Below are 24,860 nucleotides of genomic sequence, written 5' to 3'. Positions count from 1 at the left end.
AATGATGATTATTATGAAGAGGTTTACTTGTTGTCTTTTTCTATTGGAAGGTTGCAGTGCATCCGATGCACATTTTGTTACTTCTAAATGGATTTAGGCGTGAATTTTTTGGACTCCAACAGCCATCTAACTTTGTGATATGTTCTGTCCAGAAACAAATAACAAAGGCCAGACACTGATTTTATTTTCAATTTTGCATAGAGCGTAAACACAGAAAGAAAGCAGCCATCAAGGTTTTTCATGTGTCACAGTAAGGTGCTAAAGTCTTAAACTGTTTTCAGTCATCAAGCTGGCAGAGCATGGCCACCCCACGCTTGATCCAATGCTGAGGGCGCCTGCTCGTGGGCAATATCATGGAAATCACAAAATTGGTGGAGTGTCCTGTGGTAGAGAGGGTGCCCTTCCTCTCGCTAGTCTTGTAGAGAGGACAGACAAACAGCTTGTGAGGCTGATCACTGGTCTTCATTTGGGCTGCAAGAGGAAGAAGAGAGTAAAGAAACAATGAACATGGATGCATTTAATTTTTTAATACATTTGGCAGTGTACAAAATATAATTCTTACTTGGTTTTATCCAGATGATGGGCATCACGTCAAACAAGACTTTGGGGTGTTGCTCACCTAGAACTCCACTAATGACAGGGAGACAATCAATATTAAAAGCAACATGATGTACCCCCCCCCCCCCCCCCCCCCCCGCTTTTTTTGTACTACCTTAAAACAGTGTCAAAATCATTGCTAGAGTGTCTTGTAATGGATAATGTCTCTCTCTCAGCGACTACACCACCCTATAACTTTCTGCACTATCTTTCTTCAGTGAGAGGGGAGGATCACAGTGTTATGGTGTGCTCAGACCGAACGGCATTATCATGTTGTTATTTTGCCATTTTTTTTTATCCATTTATTAAGTCAGGTCACAGCAAAATCGCTTCGTTTTGGGTTCATTACTGATGTGGTAAAACAGATGAAGTCGGTTTGTTCTTGCTGGTGACACTTACTATATATTGATTTTAACAAACCAATTAAGAAACTGCTCCAGGACAGAGACAAATGGACAGGTCAGTCTCAGGTAGCGCTATAGTTAGCACCTATGCAACGTCAGACAAATTATTACAGACCTGGGATTTGCATTTATGACAGTGGTGTTGTATTCAGAAACTGTTGGGGGTGCCAAATTGCACAAAATGCATGCCAGTTTTTACATATATGTTGTTTTAAGGCTTATCAGTTTTATATAAAGTTTAGGTCCATGCAGTTTGCTTTTATGATACAATATATGACAAATAAAACAAAACAAAACCTTGCTTTATCCCATCGAGCACCATCCAGAAACAACCCATGAACATAGACACCGTCCTCTGGTGAGGTGTCTGACTCATCAATCTGAAGAACCTGTATGGTAAAAATCATGACAACGAACCACGGATCAGTATACCTTATGTGAAGATGTTGGGGACAGACAGATTATATATACTTATATATATATATATATATATATATATATATATATATATATATATATATATATATATATATATATATATATATATATATATATATATATATATGTGTGTGTGTGTGTGTGTGTGTGTGTGTGTCTTTTAAACCTCAAAATCAAAGCCTAGCAGGTCAATGGGGATGTGGTATTTCCTGGCGTAGTTCTGCATCGCCCCAGTTAAAAAGGCCTGCGTGAAGAAGAAGCCTGACAGCCAGAACACGTTTGGTTTGCTGGTGTCGTACCAATCCTACACGCACACAAAGTGAAAGTAACACTATTAGTGGAGTAACAAACTTGACAAAACTTCTGTGTAATCATATTCCTTTTTCCTGCTCATCTAAATGATACTTAGAAAAGCAATCTTACCTGCAAAAACTTGAGCCTTGACAGAAAGTCAGTAATGTAGCTGCCCAAAGGCTTGAGGCTTGGGTAGGAGCGCTTGGCCCACTTCTCTGGGACCTTGCCAACTATCAAACTGCCTGCAACAGCCTCCAGCTCTGCATCCATCACCACCAAACCCTTGATTGCCTTCAACAGGTTCTGTAGACTCACACGGATCGTACTGCACAGCCTGAGAGAGAGAGATGGCAGAATAAAAGTGTTTCAGTTGTATAAACTATGCGATGATGTGCTGTATGTCTGCAAGTTTCTACAGTGAGCTATTTGTTCGTACGTGTTGTAGCGTTCCATCTCTTGGACGAGCACAGTGTTCATACTCTCCTCGTACATCACTGGGAACTTTGAGAGAGCTGCTTCTGTGTCAAAATTAGATGGGAGCTGGAAGAAATAAGCAAGTCCACCACTTAGAAACATACACTGCAGCACATGTATTTTTTAATAAGGTACAACCTCAAGAGACATTGGATTTTTCTTACTGGAATGCTTCACCTCAAGTGGCACTGTGTGGATTTCCTTCCAAATTATAAACATGTCTCTAATCTAAAAGTCTGAAACCAACCAAATTTACCAGTGTTTGGGCTAAATGCTAACATCAGCATGCTGGCAGGTTCACAGTGAAAAGTATCATAAACATGCTGATGATGAGCAATTATTATGGTAACTTCATTTACCCTCTTAGGTAAGCATGTAAGCATGCTAACATTTACTAATTATCAATCAGTAATGGGATGTAACTTTATATTTACCTACTGTGATTTGACTGAGTCTTTAGAAGTCTTTAGAGGTGTGAATCTACACTGGCCTCAAGATTCAGTTTGATTCAGCTGTCAACAATTCGAATGAAAAATGATTCTCAATGTGATCTCAGTGTGTGGCATCCTCAATGATCTACATAACTGCACAAAGCTACTTTTTCATCATTTAAATTCCCTTTTTATTGAGATAGTATTGAGAGACAATAGCAGACTACAGTCTACAAAATAAAATCTGCATAAACATTACACAAACAACATTCATCCATCTGCAGTGACTTACATGTTTGTTGTAATCTACAATAATATTGTTTTAATTTTTTGTGAAGGACTGGATTTATCGATCCATAGTATACAGTATACAGTAAATACATGTAAATATACTGTATGTATTTCAATTTACTTGTACTTTTGATTCTTAAGTAATCAACATCAATTACTTTCATGAGTAATTTTAATCAAACTAGTACTATTTTTACGGGTGATGTTCACTTACAAAAGTGATATTTTAAGACAATATCTTTACATATTTTGGTCATAAACCAAAGAACCGTATCATAAGTGTCAACTTCATCATTCCTGAGAATACATTGCTTGCATTATCAAGTAAGTCAGTAAGTATTTAGATAATTACAAGAATATGATATTAGTTTTACCTTAGTGAGGATGTCATTTGCTATGTCATACAGCGTGTTGTCACTCCCAGAACTCGCCCCTCCCTTGGATCCTCCACCCTGCGTGAGCAGCAGTGAATCGAACAGGAACTTTGTCTGCTGGAGATCTTTAGAAATGTCGACATTTTCATGCATCCCAAACACCTCTGGATGCTGGCTGAATGGAAGCTCCTACAACACAACAAATGCATCACTATTCAGTTTGAAATCATACATATGATACAACATCAACAATAAGCTATTCATCTTCCTTATCAGGTGGCTTTACCTTGATATATTCGATATAGTCGTCATATACAGATTTAGGTGGGGCATAGTACTCGCCACTAGGTGAGAAAGGGTACTGAGGCTTCTCAATGATGTCTTTGTTGTAGAAGTCGGCCAAGATGGTCATCAGAAGGCGCCTGTCCCAGTCGTCTGTCACTCGGCCACCGTAGTTACACTCTCCAGTCAGGTAAGTTATGGCCTCGAAGGGCACCTCATCGTATTCATTCACAAACAGCTAAAAAAGTAAAACGAAATTAATGTATGTATGATTCCTGCAATGAAGGTGTCAGCGGCAACTCTGAATGAATACCTGTAGCTGTCTGATGCTGATACGTAGGTCAGACTCATTGAAGCCATAGGGAATATTCCATCCCAGCGGGCCAAACTTCTTCCTCTCTTGAACGAGAGCATGGAAGAAGCACAGACCATAAAGGAGCTTCTCCCAAATCTGGAGGGGAAATCCCAGAGTCAAAGAATTTCCTTAGACGCTCCTTCAAATTAGATTTTTAAAAAAAAAAAATGAATGTCGCATATTAAAAATATACTCACCAGTTCCTTATTAGGACAGTTATTGAAGAAGTTTGGGTCTGAAACAGGATCTGACAAGTACGACTGTAGCAGGTTGAGCCGGAGTCCTGTAGGAGGCTCATTTGTCATTTTAACCCCGTTCTGCAAGATGGTCACTGGAAACTGACATCAGAGAGAATGTTTTTATTTTTCAAATTTTGTATGACTAATCAGAATAAAGCTCCATCGTGCCGCTGAATTAATTCATACACATGGCGTTGAGCTTAACCTTGGGTGAAGGGTAGCTTGTGAGCCAAAGGCGGAAGTCTGGGTGGCATGTCGCTGGACTGAAGTCCTCACAGATTTTCTCAAGGCTGGACAGCCAGGAAACAGCCAGGTGACAGTTCTGCAAACACACCCATGTGCCATCCTGCATTGCTGTGGATATCATTTTGGCAGCAATGGGTCCCTGGCCCTGCCCCAGCGAGATGGACTGGAACTTGGCACCACTCATATTCTTGTCACTGGCGAATTTGAGTAAGCCTGTGGAGGGAAGGAGTTGCTTCCTGAAAATTCAAGGGGTAGCAGTATAATATGGCACCTTGACAGTCAATCATTGGTACTTAAGGGACTTACTGGCCATGGGATCAGCTCCTGGAGACAGCACAAATACGAGTGGCATGGTGGAGTTGGAGTCCGCGTAGCTCTTGCTCAGGTCAAAGGGAGGAGGTTGGACAAATTTCTTTCCCAGTTTGCCAGTGACATATTTAGTCACAGCTGGCACAATCTTATCTGTCCTGAGACAGCGCACAATGATCATGTTCTGCAGCTCGTTGAGTCGTTCGCACCATGGAGCGGGCAGAGGAGTGTTGCATGGCTCTCTACTGTCATAAATAGGCTTGAAGTCATCTGGGCTTTTGATGAAAGCCTCTCTGTGGAATAAATAACACTTAGATTCACTCCATTAGTCAAAAGGGATTTAGAATGACACACAACACATTGGCTAGGAAGTAATATGAAAGTATTCTTGGTTGAGCAAATGGTGCTTCTTTACTTGATTCCTTGTAGGCCAGGGAGTTCACTGGCTCTGCAGATCTCGTCCCAGCTCTTGTCCTGCAGCCAGGTAGGGTCGGGGTTAGCTACAGTGTTCTGCAGGCCCACTCCACCGGTCAGCAAGAACATGAAGTCAGAGTACTCAATTTCCTTTTTTGCTCTGAGTGGAAACAGAAAGAGCTAGTGATCAATATAGAAATTCACATCCAATGACTGAACGTGAGCATGCTGTCAGCACCTGAAATCAAAATTGAGCTTACAGGAGTAGATTGCAGCAGAGGAGGAAGGAAAAGAGGAGTTTGTCTCTCTCAAAAAGAGAGCGACAGACATTACAGTACAGGTTGTAGGTGAAGTGATCAATCAGGTATCGAAGCCTTCTCTCCAGTATCTTCGACTTGTTACTGGTGAATAAAAGACAAAACATAGGAAACTTTAGATGTACAGCTCCCACAAGGTTTTTTGTTGTGATCCACGATGAAGTCTGTTATAGTCCCAACCCAATGTCAGATATCTCAGTATTTTCATTCAGAATTTTAAAATGTAGCTGAATCGTAGTAATAGTACAAAAATCGTGTGTGTACAGGAAACATTTGCTGCTTGACAAGTGAAGAAAGAAGCATTTTATCCCTTCCACTCATAGCAGGTGTGCAGGATTACTTTTTCTTTCACCCTGTGCTCATGTCTTCTTAGCTGTTAAGGGTTTGTTTGTTTTCTTCTAAAATTAAAGATCTTTAGGATGATCTGGAGAAAATTACACCAGTTTAGGCATGTGTACCAGGAGCGATGACACAAATCTCTTTAAGATCTGACGCCAGTTCTGACTGAGACATAAACTGAGCCCGACATCTGAATAAGTGAGTTGCGTGACATTCAGGCTTGTGTTTATGCTGCTTTTTGAAGCGCAGTCATAGACTCCCAGATTTGTCACAATGCATTACATCCTGTGGCAACGGCAGAATACACTTCATGAACACAACCCACCTTTCTTGAATAGAGTTAATGTAGAGGTTGACAAACCAGCTGAGAGAGTACTGGTACATAGGGTCAATGTTGGTCAGATCAGCAATGGTGAAGAACAGGATGGAGGAGTGCTTGGCAATGGCTCGGTAACCCTCTCTAGACTCTGCTATTTTAATCTCTGTCTTCTCTGCAATCTGGGAAACATGTAAAGCATAGGAAGTTACCAGATATTGGGTTTGTCATATTCACAGTCCAGGTCTTATTTTTCACCGGACAACATTTGAGAGTCATTTGTGCATCTTCCACACCTCCTGTTTCTTAGTGATCTCATTGGACATAATCTTTGCAGAGTCTAGAATCTGAATGGCACTCTCATCCTCCAGGATATTTCCCTCGGAGGACTGCAGTGTCTCGAGGATCTTGTCCTCAATTTCCTTCAGCTGCCTCTTGTTGGCAGCTGACTGCAGGATAAGCGCATTCCTCTCCTCTTCCAGCTCTGGCCTGTAGAGCAGATAAATCACAAACAATGCTCTCAATAGGTGATAAGAAGTATTTTCTTTGTGGTACACCTATGGGACCATCCTATGAGTGCTACCTCTCCTTGGCAACCACAATCCCCAGCAACTGCTCCTCTAAGCCCTCTGGGGTGATCATGAAATTGAGCAGAGACACCTTGGTGGCCAGTTCTGGGAGGTAGTGTGGGTTCCTTAGCTTAGTGGTGATATAGAAGCGGAACTCGCAGGAGTATTCGATCACACTCTCCCCCAGCCTGATGCAGTCCACACCGCCTGGGTGAAACAAAAAAATGAATGTTCTAATCTTCCACAATTTTTTTTTGAAATTCTCAATCACCCCTTTTGCAGTCATTTCACATTAAAAGCACCTTGTTTGAAGGTCTGTTTGAGCAGCAGTGGTTCCAGTGAGGGGTCCAGCTCCTCGCCGACATTTTCCAGCAGCAGCGGTGTTCCAAACTGAATACAGTTTTCCAAGGTTCTCATATAGTCGCTGTCTGTGAGCTTGATGATACTCAGGTTGTTCTCTTTCTCTGAATTCTTTACCCACTTGTTGGCCTGACCCTGGGGGTCAATCATCAAGGGCCTACGAACATTAAGGATGATGTTGATCTTAGATTGAATTGTACAATTGTACTTTTCTGCAAGCTTACATACATTCAACCAATAAATGTTTGTTTTTGACAGACAGTAGAGAAATATTTAACTTCAAAGTATTTCAGCAATACAGACTCACCATCTACGTGAATTACTGACAATGACACCATTATCAATAGAGAAGGAGTCACTGGGAAGGCCTGCGATGTTCCAAGCCCTGATCTTAATGGGATCTCCCAGTGTCTTACTGAGAGAGAAGTCATCTGATGATGTAATGTTCTTTGAATACAGATGAGGAAGGTGAAGAAATTATATAACAAGCAATAAAACATGTCTGACCTCAAAGAAAGTGGCTACTAAAGTGTAAATATAGAGCAGGAGGACTGTTACTTGGCAGAGTTTGTTCCATGACTTGGTGCAGTCCTGTCTGAAGCCGGCAGTGAAGGCTCCCAGGTAGGCGATGACACCAGCGGAGATGAGAACATCTCCAGTCAGGTTGTCATACGTGTTCTGCAGGTCATCTGCTGCCGTAGACCATCTAAAGACCAAAAAAAAAAGTCAGTGAGTGGCATATCGTAATCATCTTATTTGCAGAAAAAGAACAACACCAGAAAATTTAAGTGAATCATCCCGACCTGGTCTTCTCTCCACCCAGACCGCCAATGAGTTTCTCAGCCCTCTCCAGTTTCCTGGCACACATGTCCACCTGGAACTCCAGCTGGGCCTTCTCCTCTGTCTTCTCCTCGAATGTTTTCTGAAGGGCCGCCAGACGGTCCTCGACCTCCTTTAGCTCACCTCTCTTCTGGTCCAGCAGGGCCATGGTAGCAGCCAGGGACTCCTGCGCCTCTGCCAGATTGGCCTTCTTAGGAGCCACAACCTTAAGCCAAGGAAAGTGGTTAAGACAAAAAAAAAAAAACATGCGTGCATGTATTATAAGGACAGGTCAAGAGAAAAAAAGCTATAAACACCTTTGCCACCCTGTCGTACACCTCCATTGCTTTGATCCACTTGCACAGGCCCTCTGCAGCAGAGGAGGCTTTTGCCACTACAGTGGGGTCAAAGTCAGGATTGGTCATGTACTCACTACGGATTTTTTGCATCACAGGGGCCTGCAGTGAAGGAATAGAGGAATTAGTCACAGCAAAATACAATTGCGAGTTTAAGAAAAAAAAAAATTAATAATGTGGTTTTCCTGACACTCACAGGGATATTGTCTTTGTCATATTCTCTAAGATCTCGTAAGAAGTTCATATCACCTAGTAGCTTCTTGCTTGGACCCCAGTAGTCAAATATCTTGAAAATAAAGACACGTTATTCACTGAAATGTTACATTTTTTTGTTATGATGAGATTTGGCAGCATTTCTTTTTTTTTTTATCTCAGTCTAACCTTTTTTCCAGTCCCGGCTGGGTCAGCTATCCTATCCGGCTTTATGTCCTTCATCACACACACTGCCGACATCACCAGCTTCACCCCTGAAGGAGGATTTTTCATCGACTTCACAATTGTCACATCGGAGGGCTGAAACAAAACAGGCAGCTGTACTTACTCTACTGACTAAAGTGCAGCCATCTGAATGGCTAAACTGCAGTTGAAGGGTGCTCACCTTCAAAGTGTCCAAGGCTGAGAGAGCAGCCTCTAGGGCGGGGATGGCCTCAGCCAAGTCACTCTCACACTCATTCTTCAGAGCCTGAGCCTCGTTGGCTTTTATAGTGGCTGCCTCCTCATCAACACGCACAACTTTACTTTTGGCTTCCACCTCAACAGACTCAACTTCAATCACCTGAAAGTCATCACAAAGAGCAATTACGTCGTGTGTTTTTTTAAAATATAAACTTCTGTATATATTCCACCAAATGTGAAATGTATTCACCTTCATCATTTTGTGATTGTCTATCTTAGCCTGTTCCAGTTTGGGCTGCAGGTCTACAAGTTCCTTCTTCATCTCACCAACCTGCAGTGGAATACTGATGAGTTAAACAAGGTTCACTGAACACGCAAAGTAGATAAGAAAAGCAAAACAATTCTGGTGAAATAAATGTAATACCTGAGATTCAGCGAAGGCTAGTTTATCCAGGCCGTTGGTATACCTCTGTTTTGCTTTCATGATAGTGTCTCTTTTCTGAGTGAGCAGCAGACGGAAAGCTGCAATCAGCTCCAGGTAGGATGTGGGTGTCACATAATTATGGCGACCAAGCTCTGAAAGGAATCTACAATGAAAACAAGAGTTTAATTAAGGGCTTGAAAAATGTAGTTTAGTATTGAATATAAAAGCTTATATATGACCTCGTCATACCTCTGTGAGAGCTGTTTGGCAGATGTATGGAATGTTTTGCAGATAGGTATGACCTCCTGCCTCTCATTTTCACTCATCTCCAAGGACTCCAGGAATGAGTTTGCCACTCGCTCAAGGGCCTCTTCTGGCCATGGCTGTCAGGGAAGAGGAAAGAAAAAATAGTGAGTATTAGAAAATAGACAAGAGTATGCAAGGACAGAATGCTGAACTGCTGAGAATAGCATCTATTTTCCTCCCTTTTCTCTCTTTTCTTTCTTTTGAGGTAACATACATAGACGGCTTTGACTTTTTTCTTCGTCTGTCATATGCTTTTTATTATGCTAAAGATAAATCCAGGAACTTTAAGTGATCATGTCCCTCCCAATATATTACCTGGAACCAGTCAATGGTACAGCAGTTGATAAGAGATGGAAATTGGCGCAGACGATTTCGAAAGGCATCTCCAATAGGACTGAAGGCCACGACGATGTGTAGGTTCTCTCTACAGCGCGCCACGAAGAAGGCAAATAGAGTCAAAGGACTCAACTCCAAATTCTTATTACCAGCCTGGGCGATGGGACGTACTGTCTGGAGAAAGAGAGAAGAAGTAATAGTACCATTAAACATGACAACAGATACTGCCTTTATACAAATCATAAATTGATCTATAAGGGTATACATGTGACAGCCTACCTCCATGATTTCTTGTTTTTCGTCTATGGCAAACAGATTGGGCACCTCCCCTGTGTTCAGGACACTGTCCACATCTTCGAGAAAAGCCTCATCTTTGATCTGGGCGTCAGTTAGCAAGAAGACGGTCTTCTGTCCTTTCACCCCAGCATTTTTCAGCAGCATCTAATGTATAAGAACAATCAGGCAGTCAGTGTGTCGTTAAAATATTCTACAACATTAATCACAAGCAGTAATGAAAAAAAACAAAAAACAAATGCATGTAATGCATCAGAATAACAGAACAAGTCTGAGACTGTCTTAAACCACAGTGCTCACCTTGAGGTCATCTCTCCACTCAGTCATGCCATAGCTCTTAGAGATCTGGGGCTGAAACAGGGTCATGTGGGCCATGGATGTGGCCAGACGGGTGATGGACTGGCGTCCACTGCCTCCCACACCCACTAGTAGTGCATTTCCTCCTGGCTGTTTCAACACACGGCTGATCCGGGACAAGTGCTCCAGGACATAGCTACAGTACATAACGCAGACATGTTATTCTCAGCTAATTGTTAGTTTTCCTGCCAAAGTCAGATTTTCACATTTAGCTCCTTGATTCAGACATAGTTTTACATGTAGTGGAAGTGACTTGTTAACACTAAAGCTGTTTACCGGAAGATGACGAGGTTCATGCGATTCTTGTGCATTTGGTTGTATTCTTCAAGACACGACTCCACCACCTCAGAATAGCTTTCCATTGAGGGCACCTCAGTGTACAAGCGCTCATCACCCTCAAGGTCAGGGTTCATGTAGTCACCAAACAGAAGGTTCTGCATGTCTTCCTCAACCAACTGGAAATGTGCGTTACAGCTTATTACATGTGATTCTTGCCTTTTGTGTCATATATACATATTTTGTACAAGTAGAGCAAAAGAATGTTCATATTCGGATGAGAGTGACGGTCTAATGAGTGACAACAGCAACAGCAGCTCCTTCTCTCCAGAATATGCAGTGAAACATAATAATAATCGAGGGCATGACATACACTGCAGCAAACGTAACTGTATTTTAACTTACTTTATTGCCATGTTTTAGGTGATCAAACACCTGGTCAAAGGACTCTTTGAAGTGATCTTTGAGGTTGCTCTTCATAAGCTGGTAAAGCCACAGTCGGTCTTTGTCATCCACCAGGCGGTCATAGTAGACACGGAAGACCTCATGGACAAACAGGCGGATCATAGTGTGTCTGTTCTCCAGTGACTCCTTCTTCAGCAGCAGGCAGCCTTGGATGACACGTGAGAAGTCCCGCAGGTTGAAGGTGTAGTGAGACTTGGCTGGAGTTGGAAGCAGGTTCTCCATGGCTTTCTTATACACCTTTAGGAAGTAAAAGCAATCATGGAGAGGACAAAATACAATTGATAACGTCCTTTCACACATGAAAAATGAAAAAATCAATCGTGTTTTGTTTTCGGGGTGGGGGTGGTGGGGGGTTGACTCACCTCCATTGTAGCCGTTACTATTTGGCTTCCAATAGTGAAATACTCAGGTGGAAATTCATTGTTTTTGAGATAGAAGGCCACCACACTGGAGAAGATGCGAACCATGGTGTCATCACTGAAGGCATTAATGCTAAAGATGTTGAAGTGCCGCAGGAAGCGGGACGTCACAGCATTCCTCCCACCACCAGGCGGGCCCATAGCTGAGATGAGCTGGAGGTCAACAAGAGTGATCTTGGAGGTATCCTTCAGGTCATACCTGCAAGAGCAAAACACATAAAGCCATCACAAATTTTATTTTTTTGTCTTGTTTTAAGATAAAATAAGCATCTAATAATGGATGTTTCATACCAGTTTCCATGGTCCATAAACTGTCGAAGAAGCTCCACAGGAGGCTGTGCTCCAAACTGCTCCAGTGCCGGCATGTTCATGTCATCTACAAAGATGACACACTTCTTTCCCATGGGAGGCCCAAACACTCCCTTCCTTCTCTTATCCAACCTGGACATGATGATATTCTGGGAGAGGCAGTAAATATAGAATACATGATTTAAAATTTAAATTAGAATCACCCTTTCCAGTTTGTTTAGATTTTTACATTTTAAAACATCTTCCTAGCTATCCAAATATTTCTGCCAGAACATTCTGTCGTCCAGGCCTCCTACATTCTGACCTGAGTTTGGTTGGCACTGGTGCGAGCTGAAAAATTGAGAAAGAAGGGAAGATAGCAGTCTTTGTCCAGATTGTTCATCAACTTCTCCTTCACGTACACTGACTTCCCAGTTCCAGTGGGACCTACAAACAGCAGAGGCCTAAGCAGAGAACAGTTTGAAATGTAAATGCATCAAGGATGAAATTAACTGATCTGCTCTATAGAAAGCAGTATACAGAGCACAAATCACACAAAAAACACCTATCAGTTAATCTCTAGAATACTGACACTCCATAGCTGATGCAAAGGTCCATGAGGTAGGTGTAGCGAACTGTGTCTATAGTGGGGACAATGATCTCTTGAACCTTGGTGTTTTTGTCCCCAAGGCTGACATTCTTGATGGCATCATTCCAGTGAAGCCAGCGGCCTTTACCTTTAAACTGCGCAAGAGATTACAGTAAGATTGACGTAAGTAGGCAACGTGATACACCTTTGGGTGAGGTTATTGCACAATACCTCATAGAAATAGTCATACGCTAGGCCCTTCTCATCCATTGGACACTCCCATTTCCCCACAGTGGGGGGGATAGGATGTTCTTCTGTCTTTCCAGACACAGTCTCTCTGAAAAACCCACTAAACTTCTCTCTGCTGTCTGAGTCACAGCTGCCGCCGATGGACCACACCAGGGAGAAGGCAAAAGCTGCCTACAGTTATAAAGGAGGAGAAAAGGAGGTGACGTACAAAAATATAAATTGGAATGGAGCAAGGAGGTGCAAATGTTTGCGAGGTACAGAGCAAGAGTTTGAATTAATAAGGTTATAATATCCTTCAAAATACTGAATTCACTCAGTCTTTTTACCATGATCCAGGTGCGAATATTCTTATCCCCAGGATTCGTCTTCACAGGTTCAGTGAGCAGCATCTCAAACAGTCGACACAAGGACACCACGGTGTTACTGTTGCTAGTGGGAACAACTTCCTGTAAACGGAACCGCAACCGAGTGTGAAAAAAATATGTATATAATATACTGCATAAATAAATGGAAACTTCTAAACTTTCATACGGTATTATTGTCTGGATTGCTCTAGGGCCTAGGTTATGGGCACTTACTCTGCAGTGTTTGCGCAGCATCCTGAGGGTGGGCGGCAGGAGCCAGTGGAAGAGCTCCAGCAGCAGGGAGCGGTTGTCTGGGCTCTGCAGAGGCTCCGGAAGATTATTCATCCAGGAGATCACTAAGGGGTCCCAGCCCAACTGAGACGGCTCCATGAAGATCATACCACATCGACTGACTGTGGCAGGCTGCAGAGGGAGAAAACAACCACACAAAGCCAAAAAAAAAAACCTTTTCAGAGCATCTGGTTACCTTCTGCCAATCAAGCTAGATACTATGTTAACATCTTATCAAGCATGTTGGTGAATTAATAAAGTTTCATTCAAGCAAAATGGTTACCATTCAACAAATGAGCTACTTAACATAGGATAATCAAATAAACAAGGTACTAAACTCCAATTGTCTAACTCACAGAGGCCTGTGATAGATCCATTGCTTCAAAGATCAGACTCATCTGACTGGACATCTGGATGATCTCCCCACTCATCAGGCACAACTGGAGAGGAAGGGGTACACAACAAAGATCGTACTCCAGTATGTCAAAAAGATACAAGCATGAAAATTGATTGTTTTAACTGTGCCTCATGTACCTTTTTGTTGTCATCCAGCACAGTGTTCATGCTCTCAATCCACAGCGTATCGATGGGACCGTCAAACACCACCCACTTACGTTCTGGTGTTTCAGCAGAAGCAAACTCCCGAAATGTGTTTGCCACAATCCCGTCAGTCCACTAATATAGAGGGAAAATAAAAAATGAAAAGATAGTGTCCCCATTTGTTCTAGGTTGATATCAGTACTATGAATAAAATACAAAGATACTATATTTTTCTGTGAGACAGAAATAAACATCCAAAGCACGGGTCTACCTCATGGGAAACTAGGTCAAACTGTCCAAAGAGCTGTCCCATGGTGATTGACTTTGGGTTCAGCGTCCTGAAGATGACTGTCTCCTCCTCACCGTGCCCTCTCTCATTCATGAGAGTTAGGGTGTCAGCAAGAACATGTAGGACTTTGGTCTTCCCAGCAAAAGGCTCTCCCACCAGCATGAAACTGAAAGAAAAAAAATATTACAATGCGAAATCATGTTTCAGACACTTCCTTCAAGACATGTTAAATGCTAAAAGTGACATCAGAGCATGGAGGAAGTGAAACTGAAACTCAGCGTACCCATGCCTGACAATCATCATCTCATATGTCTGGATCATCTTCTGTAAGAAGACCTGTGTTGGCTGTACATTGTGATTTTTACAGCACTCTTCAGCAGTCTCCAGAAACAGCTGCCAAGGACACAGAAAGGAAAAAAAACTGATTATAATATACATGATAGCATTAATAATTGCACAGGTATTAGAGTTAGGAGAAAAGAGACCTGATAGTCAGCCTCCGGAAGGGAAATGCCTGGGAACAAATCACTGGTGATTCCATTGAACAGCGGAATATCATGGGAGAGAAACTTTGGCTCATTAACATCTTTTATGGACCTCAGGAGCTGGAAATTACGACACGCGGACAAAATAACACAATCAAAAACTGCAAATCAAATGACAAACTCAAGCAATTTACAATGAGGAGACGCAGAATGTTTAGAAAATGCCTTCATTTCAGCACAAATACCAGTATGTCCTCATTCTCATCAGGATACTTGAGCTTGAGGTTTCCTGCGGCCACGAGTACAGCTTTGACCGCCCTCATGCCGTAATCATAATGGAACTGTGAGGAGAGCTGCTCAGAACAGAGCCTGTAGGTCATCACGATCTTTACTGACAGTGGTTTGGCATTGAGGAAGCCATATGAGTACAGAGAGATCTCTGCAATCAGTGCGTAGTTGGGGACCATCATGGCCACTGTTCGGAACAGCACCTGCACAGAGAAATGAAAGGAAACGTTGCTAATATGTTACTGAAAAAAAAATTGAAAGAGGTAACAGGCAACATTCTGGTAATGAACCCTTATGAATAACATTAGATCATAGATTTAAGACCTTGAGGTTGTCTGGGAGTTCTGAGCGTCCTGCATAACCAGGGTTCATTGTGATGGACACAAAGCAGTTGGGATTGAGTTTGAGCATGGTGCCTTCAAAGTCAAAGTACTCCAGCTTCAGCTCGATGGCCCTCTGGATGCAGAGAACCTGCTGGGCCACTACAGACAGCACCTCCAGCTCAATCCGGTTGAACTCATCAAAGCACGCCCACGCACCAGATGAAGCCAGACCTTTAAAAAACTGTGAGCGATTGCACCAAAATACGTGTTAGAAAAAGATGTTTTCAGCATCAAGTATTAAGACCATAATATTCAAAGTGTCCTGCTCCTTTTACCTTGCCCATAGCGAGGTAATCCAGTCCGTCGGAGCAGTTGAAGACCACACACTGTACAGCTAGAGCTTTGGCGAGATCTTTGGTGGTTTCTGTCTTTCCTGTTCCGGCTGGACCCTCAGGTGCACCCCCCAAATGCAGGTAGAAAGCCCCAATCTAAACCCAAGGGAGAGATTTTGAATTCAATAGTTAAAAAATATCTCATCACTCAGCATTATTACGATGAAAGTGTCAAGTATTCGTGTTCAACTGTGGTGTCAGATATTTTACCAGGGTTCTGTAGCATCTGTCTGTCAGTGGAGTGATGACAAGGCGTGGTGAGTTCCCCAAGTACTCATAGGCATACTTGACATCACAGTTGATTATTCGAACACGAACGTTGTCATTGCTCCAATAGTATCGAAGCTGAGCTAGCCACTGGAAGTCTGTTTCATGTGATACACCTGTTAAAAACAGACACTTACTGTTCAAGCATTTTTTCTTGGTGATTTTCCTAAACTAAGGCATCGCCCTGTTACAGACCACTCTGCATTCTGTGCTGCAAGGTACCTTTCTCCATAAGGTCCATGACCACGTCCCTGGCGTGGACATCAATTGTGACCAGCGCTCCCAAAGTGGTCCGTGTTTGTTTGGCTAGTTTCCCTCTCACCATCTCCACAATGTCATTCAGCTGATTCTGGAGCTGCTGGTAGTAGTTCTTTAAACCCTGCAGAGAATAAAAACACACCTACTAGCACAGTGTTTTCCAAAGGTGATACCTTTTCTGTGTCACAAGCGTCAAAAGAAAGAATTCAGGTCAGTTGGTCAGGAGCAAGACACATCACTGCTTAGTACCTCTAGTCATCACTTACAAAAATCATTATAATGTACTATTACGATTCTTATATCAGACTGAATTGAAGTTTTTTCTACTGGTAAATGAAAATTTGATTTTAACTCTAATTATCTTACGTTCAAAAAAACACTTCACTTAAATTTAATGTAAATAAAACATTTTAAAAGCTAAAAAAAACAAACAAAAGGCATAAAACATACATCAGGCCCTGCACTGATGGCTTCATGAACCTCCAAGGTCCAGAAAATCTGGGAGGTACACAGCACCACCTGCCCAGGCCACTCCTGGACCCACTGGCTCCGTGCAGTCTCAGCATAGGCCTGTTAGTACAAAGTCATATCTGTGTTCACGCATAAGAGGAGCATCACATTACCCAGATATAGGCTTTGATCCATACACAGCATGATGGTGCTGGAGTTAACCAATCATATCTCTGTGTATTACTTATGGAATGAAGAACACTGATCTCACCAGCCTTGACCGGGCTACTACATCTCTGACACTGCGAATCATCAAATCCTCCACCTGCACCAGCCACTTCTCCACAGCTCCTTTGGCTTCAGATGTGGAGATGTGCTGGATTAGCTGGACACGCTCCCCCTCACCACTAAACATAGCCTGGGCAAGAAGAGTATGCAATTTAATACAAGTTCATCCACCGTAGTGTCGTCTCACAATAACTGTATGTGTGACTGTCTTGCCTGGATATCCAGATTGGGCAGGAAGTCCAGTTTAGAAATACCCTCAAAGCACTTCTTCAGGTGGGGCTGCACTCGCAGTGGGTCTTTGGTCTCAGACAGAATCTCCAGCATTTCATCATTGGATAAGAAGAAGAACCTGTCAGCAGCATTGATAAGAAGAAGAACCTGTCAGCAGCATTGGTACCAAGCATCAAAATCTGTGATGCTGAAATAGAATTGGACCAAAGAAATACAGCTAGATGTCTGAGTTTACCGTGGGAAAAAGAGACGCTTCATCTCCAGATAGGCATTCAGTCCTTTCATGATGCTATCCAGGAGGTTGTTACAGTTTTGCAGTTTCTCTAGCAAACCAGGCAGCGATGTTGCTGGCAGAATCTAAGATTACAAATCATTAGTTGACACAAACATCATCTTTCAAATTTTCTTTTTTTATGAAATAATGTGCCCACCATAAACTTTTTTTTCGACAATTACCTTTGGGTCCTTGACGCAATGCCTCATGACCTCTTTCCAGTGTTTATCAACAGTTTGGAATAGTCGCCCCCCCTCTGGAATTTGCTGCATGATGTCCTCGGAAGAGAAGATGGGCTCCAGATAAAGCCACTGGGCCTGCACCTTCAGCCATTCATCAATGGTTTCCTGGATTCGAAGCAGACGCTCCTCCCATTGCTGAGGTCACAACACAAACAATTCATTCTTTGCAGCGCTGGGTTAAGGCAAAATGACTTACAGTACTCCCATCTGGTGAAAAAAAACCTCCCATACAAAGTGTGTATTTATTCATTATCATTAGGTAGATGAGAAATTAAAGCAAAACCTTGATCTCTTTTTCAAAGGGTTTGATGAATGGTGAGGCCCTCATAGTCTGAGTCTTCACAATCTGGTCATCCAGGATTGTCTGAATCTCATCCAAGGCGGTCAGGATGGACACTCCTGTCTCCCTGTAAGGTTGATGATGGAAAGAAATACCATCCCAAATATGTACCATGTTTTGCATGGCCTTCTCCAGTGAAAACTCCTGCAGAGACACATAGTAGTATAGTATAGTATAGTATAGTAGTATATATTATATTATTTTACATATTATTAAGGTTAAATATTATCAAACGCTTTAGAGGCAAGAGCTAAATTTCAGGGGCTCTCACTTTACTAGCAGCAGCACTGATCGACTCAAATGCCTCCAAGTAAGGTGCCAGGTTTTGTTTGAGAACTTTGCGTAGTGTAGTCCCAGAGTCAGGAGTGAGATCATATCCTGCTATCTCTGACATCTGATCCCAGTGACGAGCTCTGATGCCTGGATTACACAGGATGGATACCACGGGGATATGGTCCTGCAGACACATAGCTGTTTAGCATCATCTTACATGACTTTATTAATGAGCCCCTTTGGAGGGACAGTTACATACAATACCTTGAACTCTTTGATCTGCTCCATTACAGTGGAGCACAAAACTATTGTGGGGTTCTCCTGCTTCCTCGGGTCATCTACACTAGATTGTCGCCTTAGTTTCCCAGCACTCTTCTCCATCACTTGCTCAGCCTTATTCTGTTTCTGCTGGAAAAACTTCAGCATCTTGAAGATTTCCCTGAAGAACTCGTCCACTTTCGCGTCCATGCTCTCACCATCTAGGTCCAGGAAGGAACCATCCATCCATCTATTAGCAAAGAGGATTAGAGGTTATCAGACAGAAGTGTTTTAATTAAAACACAGCATGTGTCATACTGAAATCAGACCTGTTCTCCGTCTGCTGCCACTTCAGCACAAATCCAAAAAGCTTCTGGTACAGTTCAATAGTGTCTCTGATGACCTCAACTTCTGGGTAACATGTTTGGTCCGTTTTGTAAAAAGTCTCTTCTTGGTTAATGATGATGATCTCGTCCTCAGCCTCCTGGAGAAGTTTCTGAACTGTTTTGATATCCGTTACATACTGCCCAAAAGAGAGATAACAACATAGTTATTCATCATATGATGTAACAGTACTACCAGAAAACCACACCAAATTGGGTTTTACAGAACCTCTTTAAAATAAGACAAATAACAGTGTTTTTCTGTTTCATGTTTATGAGTACATAGCAATGATTCGTGTTCCTGAAGAGAGTTACAACAGAGGATCGATACCACTCTCAAATGTGTCTGTTCAAGAAGCTGGGGCTAGTTAGCAGTTAGCTTTGCAAAGCATTAAGACTGAAAAAGGTGGAAACAGCTAAACCAACGACTCCTCAAGCTCATGTTATAGCTTGTTTGTTTAATTCATAATAAACTGAAGTGTAAAAACAACAGTTTTTTTTATTTATTATTATTTATTTTTAATTATTTTTTATACATTATACTGTGCAGACAAATAAAGGACAAAATGTTGTAATTATTAGTTCAAGGTTATCTAAACGAGCTATTGACTTTGTACCTGCTGCATCATATCCAGCTCAGAGCAAAGTGGGAAGTCCTCTATCCTGCGCCCCAACTTTTCCAGGCGCACCATCAGTCTTTCTCTTTTAGCAAGCAGCTCCTCCTGCCCTCTCTGCTTAGCTTTCTGCAACACCTGGAAAATGACACAGATGTCCAGAATCAGGTCATCATTGAAGAAACAACTATGATATACTCTTGTCTGCATAAGCAAGCATCACCTCATCACTAAGCTCAAATGCATGGAGGATTTTCTGTGGCCAAAGAAAGACTGTAGAATTAAGCTCCAGATCCTCTGGCTCGATGATATGGACATCCAGGAGGTAGATCAGTCTACGGTATGCCTCCTGTCAACACAGGTGGGTAGTGAAATATGTTAGAATCGATGAAAGATTACTGAGATCAGTATACTTTCGTGTAAGAAACAACAGGGAGAGAGAATCCTCTTATTTACCTTAATTTTACCATTTAGTTCTGCAAGACCCTTTGTCTTAATTAGGTCAATGTAATCCATGATCTGAGTCATGTCCTCAGTATTTTCTGGTATTTTCAGAATGTTCTCTCTGATGGTCTCAAATTCAGAGCAGATCCTGTGAATGGACACAAGAGGCATTGTGATGAAAAATAGACCATTTTAAACACAGAGGAACAATTTAGCTAAAGAATATTGCAAAAAGTGACTCACTGTCGATTTTGCTCGCGGTGGCTGGTGATCATTTTCTTCAGAAGTATTTCAGCATAGTTTTTGGCTTTGTTGGCCAGCCCCTGTTTCAGCTCTTCACAGTCCAGATGGACCATTGTGAAGTGGGCTTTTGCTGGGAGGCTGACAATCGCCTTCGACACAGCACGAAACTCCTCCACTTGCTTTAAAAAGCGGTGGGATTATGCATTGACAGACAGTCATCAGAAAAACACCAAGGCGAGAATAGGTCTATAATACAGTATACAGAGCACGAATTACATGTTTTGATTTGTTACCTTAATGTACTCATCAAAAGAGCGCTCCTCCTCCATGGACTGCTCCACTCGAGCCTGTGCAGTTCCATTGACGAGCCAGTCATAGCTGTTAACTGCAAATAAGGAACAAAATTCAGGATAAAATAAAAACAAAAATCAATGGTGTGATGATAGAAAATGATGATTATAAAATATCACCATATTTCTGGAAGCGTTTGTCAGGTTGCTCTAGATTCTGCCACACTGCCGCCTTCACAGTGACCCGAGCCCAAGCAAGGATGTGCTCAGCCACTTTGGCATCCACAAATGAAGGTGGGCCTTGTGCCAGCCATGACTGCACTGTCTGTACTTTCTGTAGATCAAAATATATGTTAAAACTAGCTCAAACTACTTTCAACATGAAAACTGAGCATATAAAGTGGGTGTTGCACGCACACACACACACACACACACACACACACACACACACACACACACACACACACACACACACACACACACACACACACACACACACACCTGCATTGTATTTGTGATGGAATTGAGAATCTCAAAAATGGCAGCTTCCAGATCTTGCAGGGTGGGATATATTTCCATCTTTTCATCATCAAAAGTCAAGGCCATGCGAAAGAGCGGCAAGCGGTGGTGATTGTTTGGATCAAACAGACTGACAAACTCCTCTATGCTGGTCTGAAGCAGTGATTTCAACTGGGAATATAGAAAAAATATTGTACATTAGTCAAATTTACATCTACTGTAAAGAAATAACGAAGGTGAACAGACTTTAATACTACACAGCTATAACCACAAAAGCATTTGCATAAATTGAATTAAACTGATTACAGTTCAAAACCCAAACCTTGACATGTTTCAATCGTCACAGTGTATTTTAGTGGTCTTTTGATTTGTGTATCGAAACAACTGATACAGCATAAAACAATTAAACATATTAGCACTGGATTTAATATCAATCTTGAGTTACATAACCCTGATAAAATTAATTTCAGTACTTAATTTTGTCTCTTCTCAAGTCAAATTCAAGTCAGCAGCATCATTTCACCTGATTGGAGATGAGGGTGGACGCACAGTCATAGAAGGCGTCCAGTTTCTCCTCCTTAACTCCCTTCAGTGTTGTATCACTTGTTAATAAGTGGATGACTTTGGGAAACCAGGTATTCATGATGGAATCTTCTGTCCTCTTACACACCACAGCCATTTTGTTCTGCAGGCTCTTACAGTCCACAGGTCCTGAAGCCCTAAACCAAAAGAAGGCAACATGAAATCACACATCACAGCAAATCATCATGGAAAATGATCATAGTCACAGCATGTGCAGCGCCGTGTTGCACTTGGCGGTGGTGTCTTTTCAAACCTGCACCATGAGAGATCAACCAGGACCAGTGGGGAGAATGTTGTGTAACCAATTTCCAGGACAGTTTGCATTACAGGATGGAGAATGTGCAAATTTTTTTTGATCATCTTGCGACTTCTGATGAAGCTGTCATGCCAAGGTTGGGAGAAATCAAGAATCCTGCAAAAGATTCAAATTTTCAAATAGGTCATTCAAAATGAACAACTTCAAGTGGTTGTCATACATGAATCATTTATATAGATTAGACACTAACTTCGATGAGGTAGCTGTCAGTTTTCCTGAGATATCTTCTTCCTTCTCTGGATCCTTCAGTACCGTGTCCACTACAGGGAGTGAGCATGGCATAGTGAGGGGTGGCTCAGCTGTAGTTTCATGTACTCTGAAAGCATGGACAAATATTTGGCAGTACCTGTGTGCTTGACAATCACATTGTGGAAGTCGTCACAGACTTCTTCGCAGAGGGCCTGTAGTAGGCGTTTTTTGTCAGGGCCCTCCTTAAGTTCAGGCAGGACTCGGGCAACAATGGAGTCCAACCACTGTTGCTGAATGGGGGCATACGGGCCGCTCTCTACACACCGCTTCAAGGCCATGTAGTTCATCTGCACATGGGACCAAAATACAACAACAAAGGTGTCATAAACACAACAATATGGCTTGGTCTGCTCAAAAGTCAAACTTCAATATCAAAAAGCGAACTTACCCTCCGCTTCCGTGCCTCGCTAAGCATCTATAAAGCAAATGTTGAAATATTTATACCACAGTGTATTTAGCAATATTTACTTGCAAGTGCACATTTAAAATGTGTGCTTATGTGGATAGATAACTGACATACAGAAGGTGGAAACTGTGGCTCTGGTGGCCGGCTGCACACTGCTTCCCTCTCTTTGCTCTGTCTGTAAGCCTCCATTGCTCTGGACACCCTGTGACAATTCAGTCAGCAAATTGTAACAGATCGCAGGACACCAAATGGCCTTTATAATGATATTATGTTAAAGTCAGATACTGGGATCATCAGTTGTGGCATCATCATTGAGACTCTGTGGAGAGAGTTTAGCTGACAACACAACATACAAAACCATATGGCGTTGCTCTTGTTGCGCTCTGCTCCGTCTGTGCCTCAGCCGGATGGTCGCCGTTTTAGATGCCCTTAGCGTCCTCATTATCTCGTCCTTCGCAGCAGCGATCTGGTCAACGTCAACCCACTGCTGAGCGCCTCTAATCGGGGGCAGGACGGGAAACTTTGACAAGCCCTCCCTGGCTGTGGCATCGACGATTTCGTGAGAGGTAGCCATGTCTGACAACAAGCCACTAAAAATGTAAAAATAAAAGTAAAAAGAAGAAGCGAACGCTAAGTTACAAATGTTCATTAGGCTAACGTTAACTTATCTTGCTATTTACATTTTAACCTGAACAAGCTAGGGTGTGTCGAGGTTGTCTGCTATCTCAAACGTTAATTGCAGTGAATAACAAGTGGTTTGCTATCGGTTTACCTGTTTGTTCGTTCATTCAATATCTTCTTGCTTTGGTTAGTTAGCTATTGTTAACTGATGTCAATTTACTTGATTTAGCGTCTGAGGGAATTTCCAACACTAACGTGAACAGCGTCATTACCATGGAAACAGTAAACGGGGTTTTGTTTCTTCCCCCAGGATGTGTGACCCGCCCTACTCTGCCTCTGATTGGCTTACTGTGATATTCCTACCAATCAAACCCCGCATGCCTAAACCTAACCAACCCAATCAACGAAGGCAATGCATACTAGCCAATCAGAGACAGAGTAGGGCGGGTCAAAGCTTCACCACCCTAGAGAGCGTTGTCATGTTGTCCTGTTGCTAGTTCTCTCCAAGCAGGGGTTTGTTGTCTGAAATATAAAACTTTGACAAAACAAAAAATACACAAGAAACACATGCGATAATAAATCAGCCAGTTTTATTCATAAGCTGTATTGGTGATGTTTTGCTTCTTACAGTTGAAACAAACTGCTTGCAACAGATTGCCAGCCAGTGGTAAAACACTTAGTGTCAATGTAATACATAGGCATGTGAAATATGCTTGGCACAGCCCAGTCTTTGCAAAAGGAATGAACAAGTGTCAAACATACATACAAGGAAAAACTCCAACTCCACAACTCCTGCACACTGTCCACTTCACTTGCAATTACGTTTAATGACAAGAAAGTTTTGGTGCTCAGACCTACATCAGGTTATCTTACAAGAGAATGGTGGAGATCTTAAATAGGTCTGAAGACTCATGTGGACCAATCAGGCCACGCCACAGTCCCACGACACAGTCCCTCAAATTCCCATCAGCGACACCTGGATCAACAAATCTGCGCCACTGAATGAAAACACTGCAGAATCGGACAGCCGAAACATGTAGGCTGACTCTGACTATATGGTACTTGTGACCCTTTGAATGGGGCAAACCCCTGGTTTGTGTACCACTGGGCCAGCTAACTTAATTTAGTTTAAACTAAAACACCTTTGATCAGCTACAACAGTAAAATGCTACTTACATGTTGATGCACTAATTTATTAATTATGCAGGGTTTTATGGGACTTTTACTTGCAAAGGAAAGTTTAATGTAGTATTGTTACTTAGTCTAAATAAAGGATCTGAGAACTTCTTCCTCCATAAATATAAAAGTTAGATAAAAAATGTGTATACGGTCCTTAAAACACTGACCAAAAAAAGTGTTCCCTGCAAAAGCAATGGTTTTTAGAATTCATAATTTTCTGTATAATATCAACAATCCATACACTGAAGATCTGGATTGTTCTTTTTCTTTGCCTGGCCATTAGGATTAGCATACGACTACACGCAGGATTTTTAAACACACACTATAGCCTCAGGTCAG

The 24,860-nt window shown here is 42.2% G+C and overlaps 1 protein-coding gene across 1 annotated transcript; it reads right to left on the bottom strand.

Moving 5' to 3' along the window:
• Positions 1-163: 163 nt before the first annotated feature.
• Positions 164-23,644, bottom strand: dnah12 (dynein, axonemal, heavy chain 12). The gene is made up of 74 exons (XM_037102917.1): positions 23,494-23,644; positions 23,075-23,311; positions 22,836-22,923; positions 22,704-22,730; positions 22,413-22,602; positions 22,257-22,326; positions 22,004-22,162; positions 21,692-21,887; positions 21,151-21,339; positions 20,830-20,983; positions 20,653-20,744; positions 20,360-20,538; positions 20,129-20,264; positions 19,896-20,021; positions 19,676-19,810; positions 19,005-19,198; positions 18,682-18,925; positions 18,416-18,601; positions 18,088-18,288; positions 17,745-17,939; positions 17,524-17,645; positions 17,271-17,406; positions 17,041-17,187; positions 16,770-16,889; positions 16,284-16,440; positions 16,005-16,177; positions 15,738-15,890; positions 15,404-15,643; positions 15,037-15,282; positions 14,792-14,911; positions 14,590-14,699; positions 14,289-14,472; positions 14,012-14,152; positions 13,834-13,917; positions 13,421-13,609; positions 13,169-13,288; positions 12,825-13,013; positions 12,597-12,748; positions 12,330-12,468; positions 12,008-12,174; positions 11,660-11,915; positions 11,238-11,534; positions 10,833-11,011; positions 10,500-10,692; positions 10,185-10,346; positions 9,885-10,079; positions 9,513-9,646; positions 9,264-9,426; positions 9,090-9,170; positions 8,823-8,999; positions 8,606-8,737; positions 8,421-8,510; positions 8,186-8,326; positions 7,853-8,094; positions 7,608-7,755; positions 7,357-7,496; positions 6,992-7,206; positions 6,704-6,896; positions 6,417-6,609; positions 6,130-6,302; positions 5,409-5,549; positions 5,150-5,308; positions 4,732-5,027; positions 4,385-4,638; positions 4,138-4,278; positions 3,899-4,036; positions 3,590-3,823; positions 3,304-3,492; positions 2,170-2,273; positions 1,863-2,067; positions 1,606-1,743; positions 1,299-1,390; positions 563-630; positions 164-471 (listed from the first exon to the last, which is right to left on the bottom strand). The coding sequence occupies exons 2-74, from the start codon at positions 23,293-23,295 to the stop codon at positions 278-280; spliced, it is 11,928 nt and encodes a 3,975-aa protein (XP_036958812.1). The 5' UTR covers positions 23,296-23,311; positions 23,494-23,644; the 3' UTR covers positions 164-277.
• Between the last annotated feature and the right edge of the window lie 1,216 nt (positions 23,645-24,860).

The sequence above is a fragment of the Acanthopagrus latus genome, chromosome 7, assembly GCF_904848185.1.
Source record: "Acanthopagrus latus isolate v.2019 chromosome 7, fAcaLat1.1, whole genome shotgun sequence".
Classification (NCBI taxonomy): domain Eukaryota; kingdom Metazoa; phylum Chordata; class Actinopteri; order Spariformes; family Sparidae; genus Acanthopagrus; species Acanthopagrus latus.
This window is presented reverse-complemented; position numbering and strand designations above follow the sequence as displayed.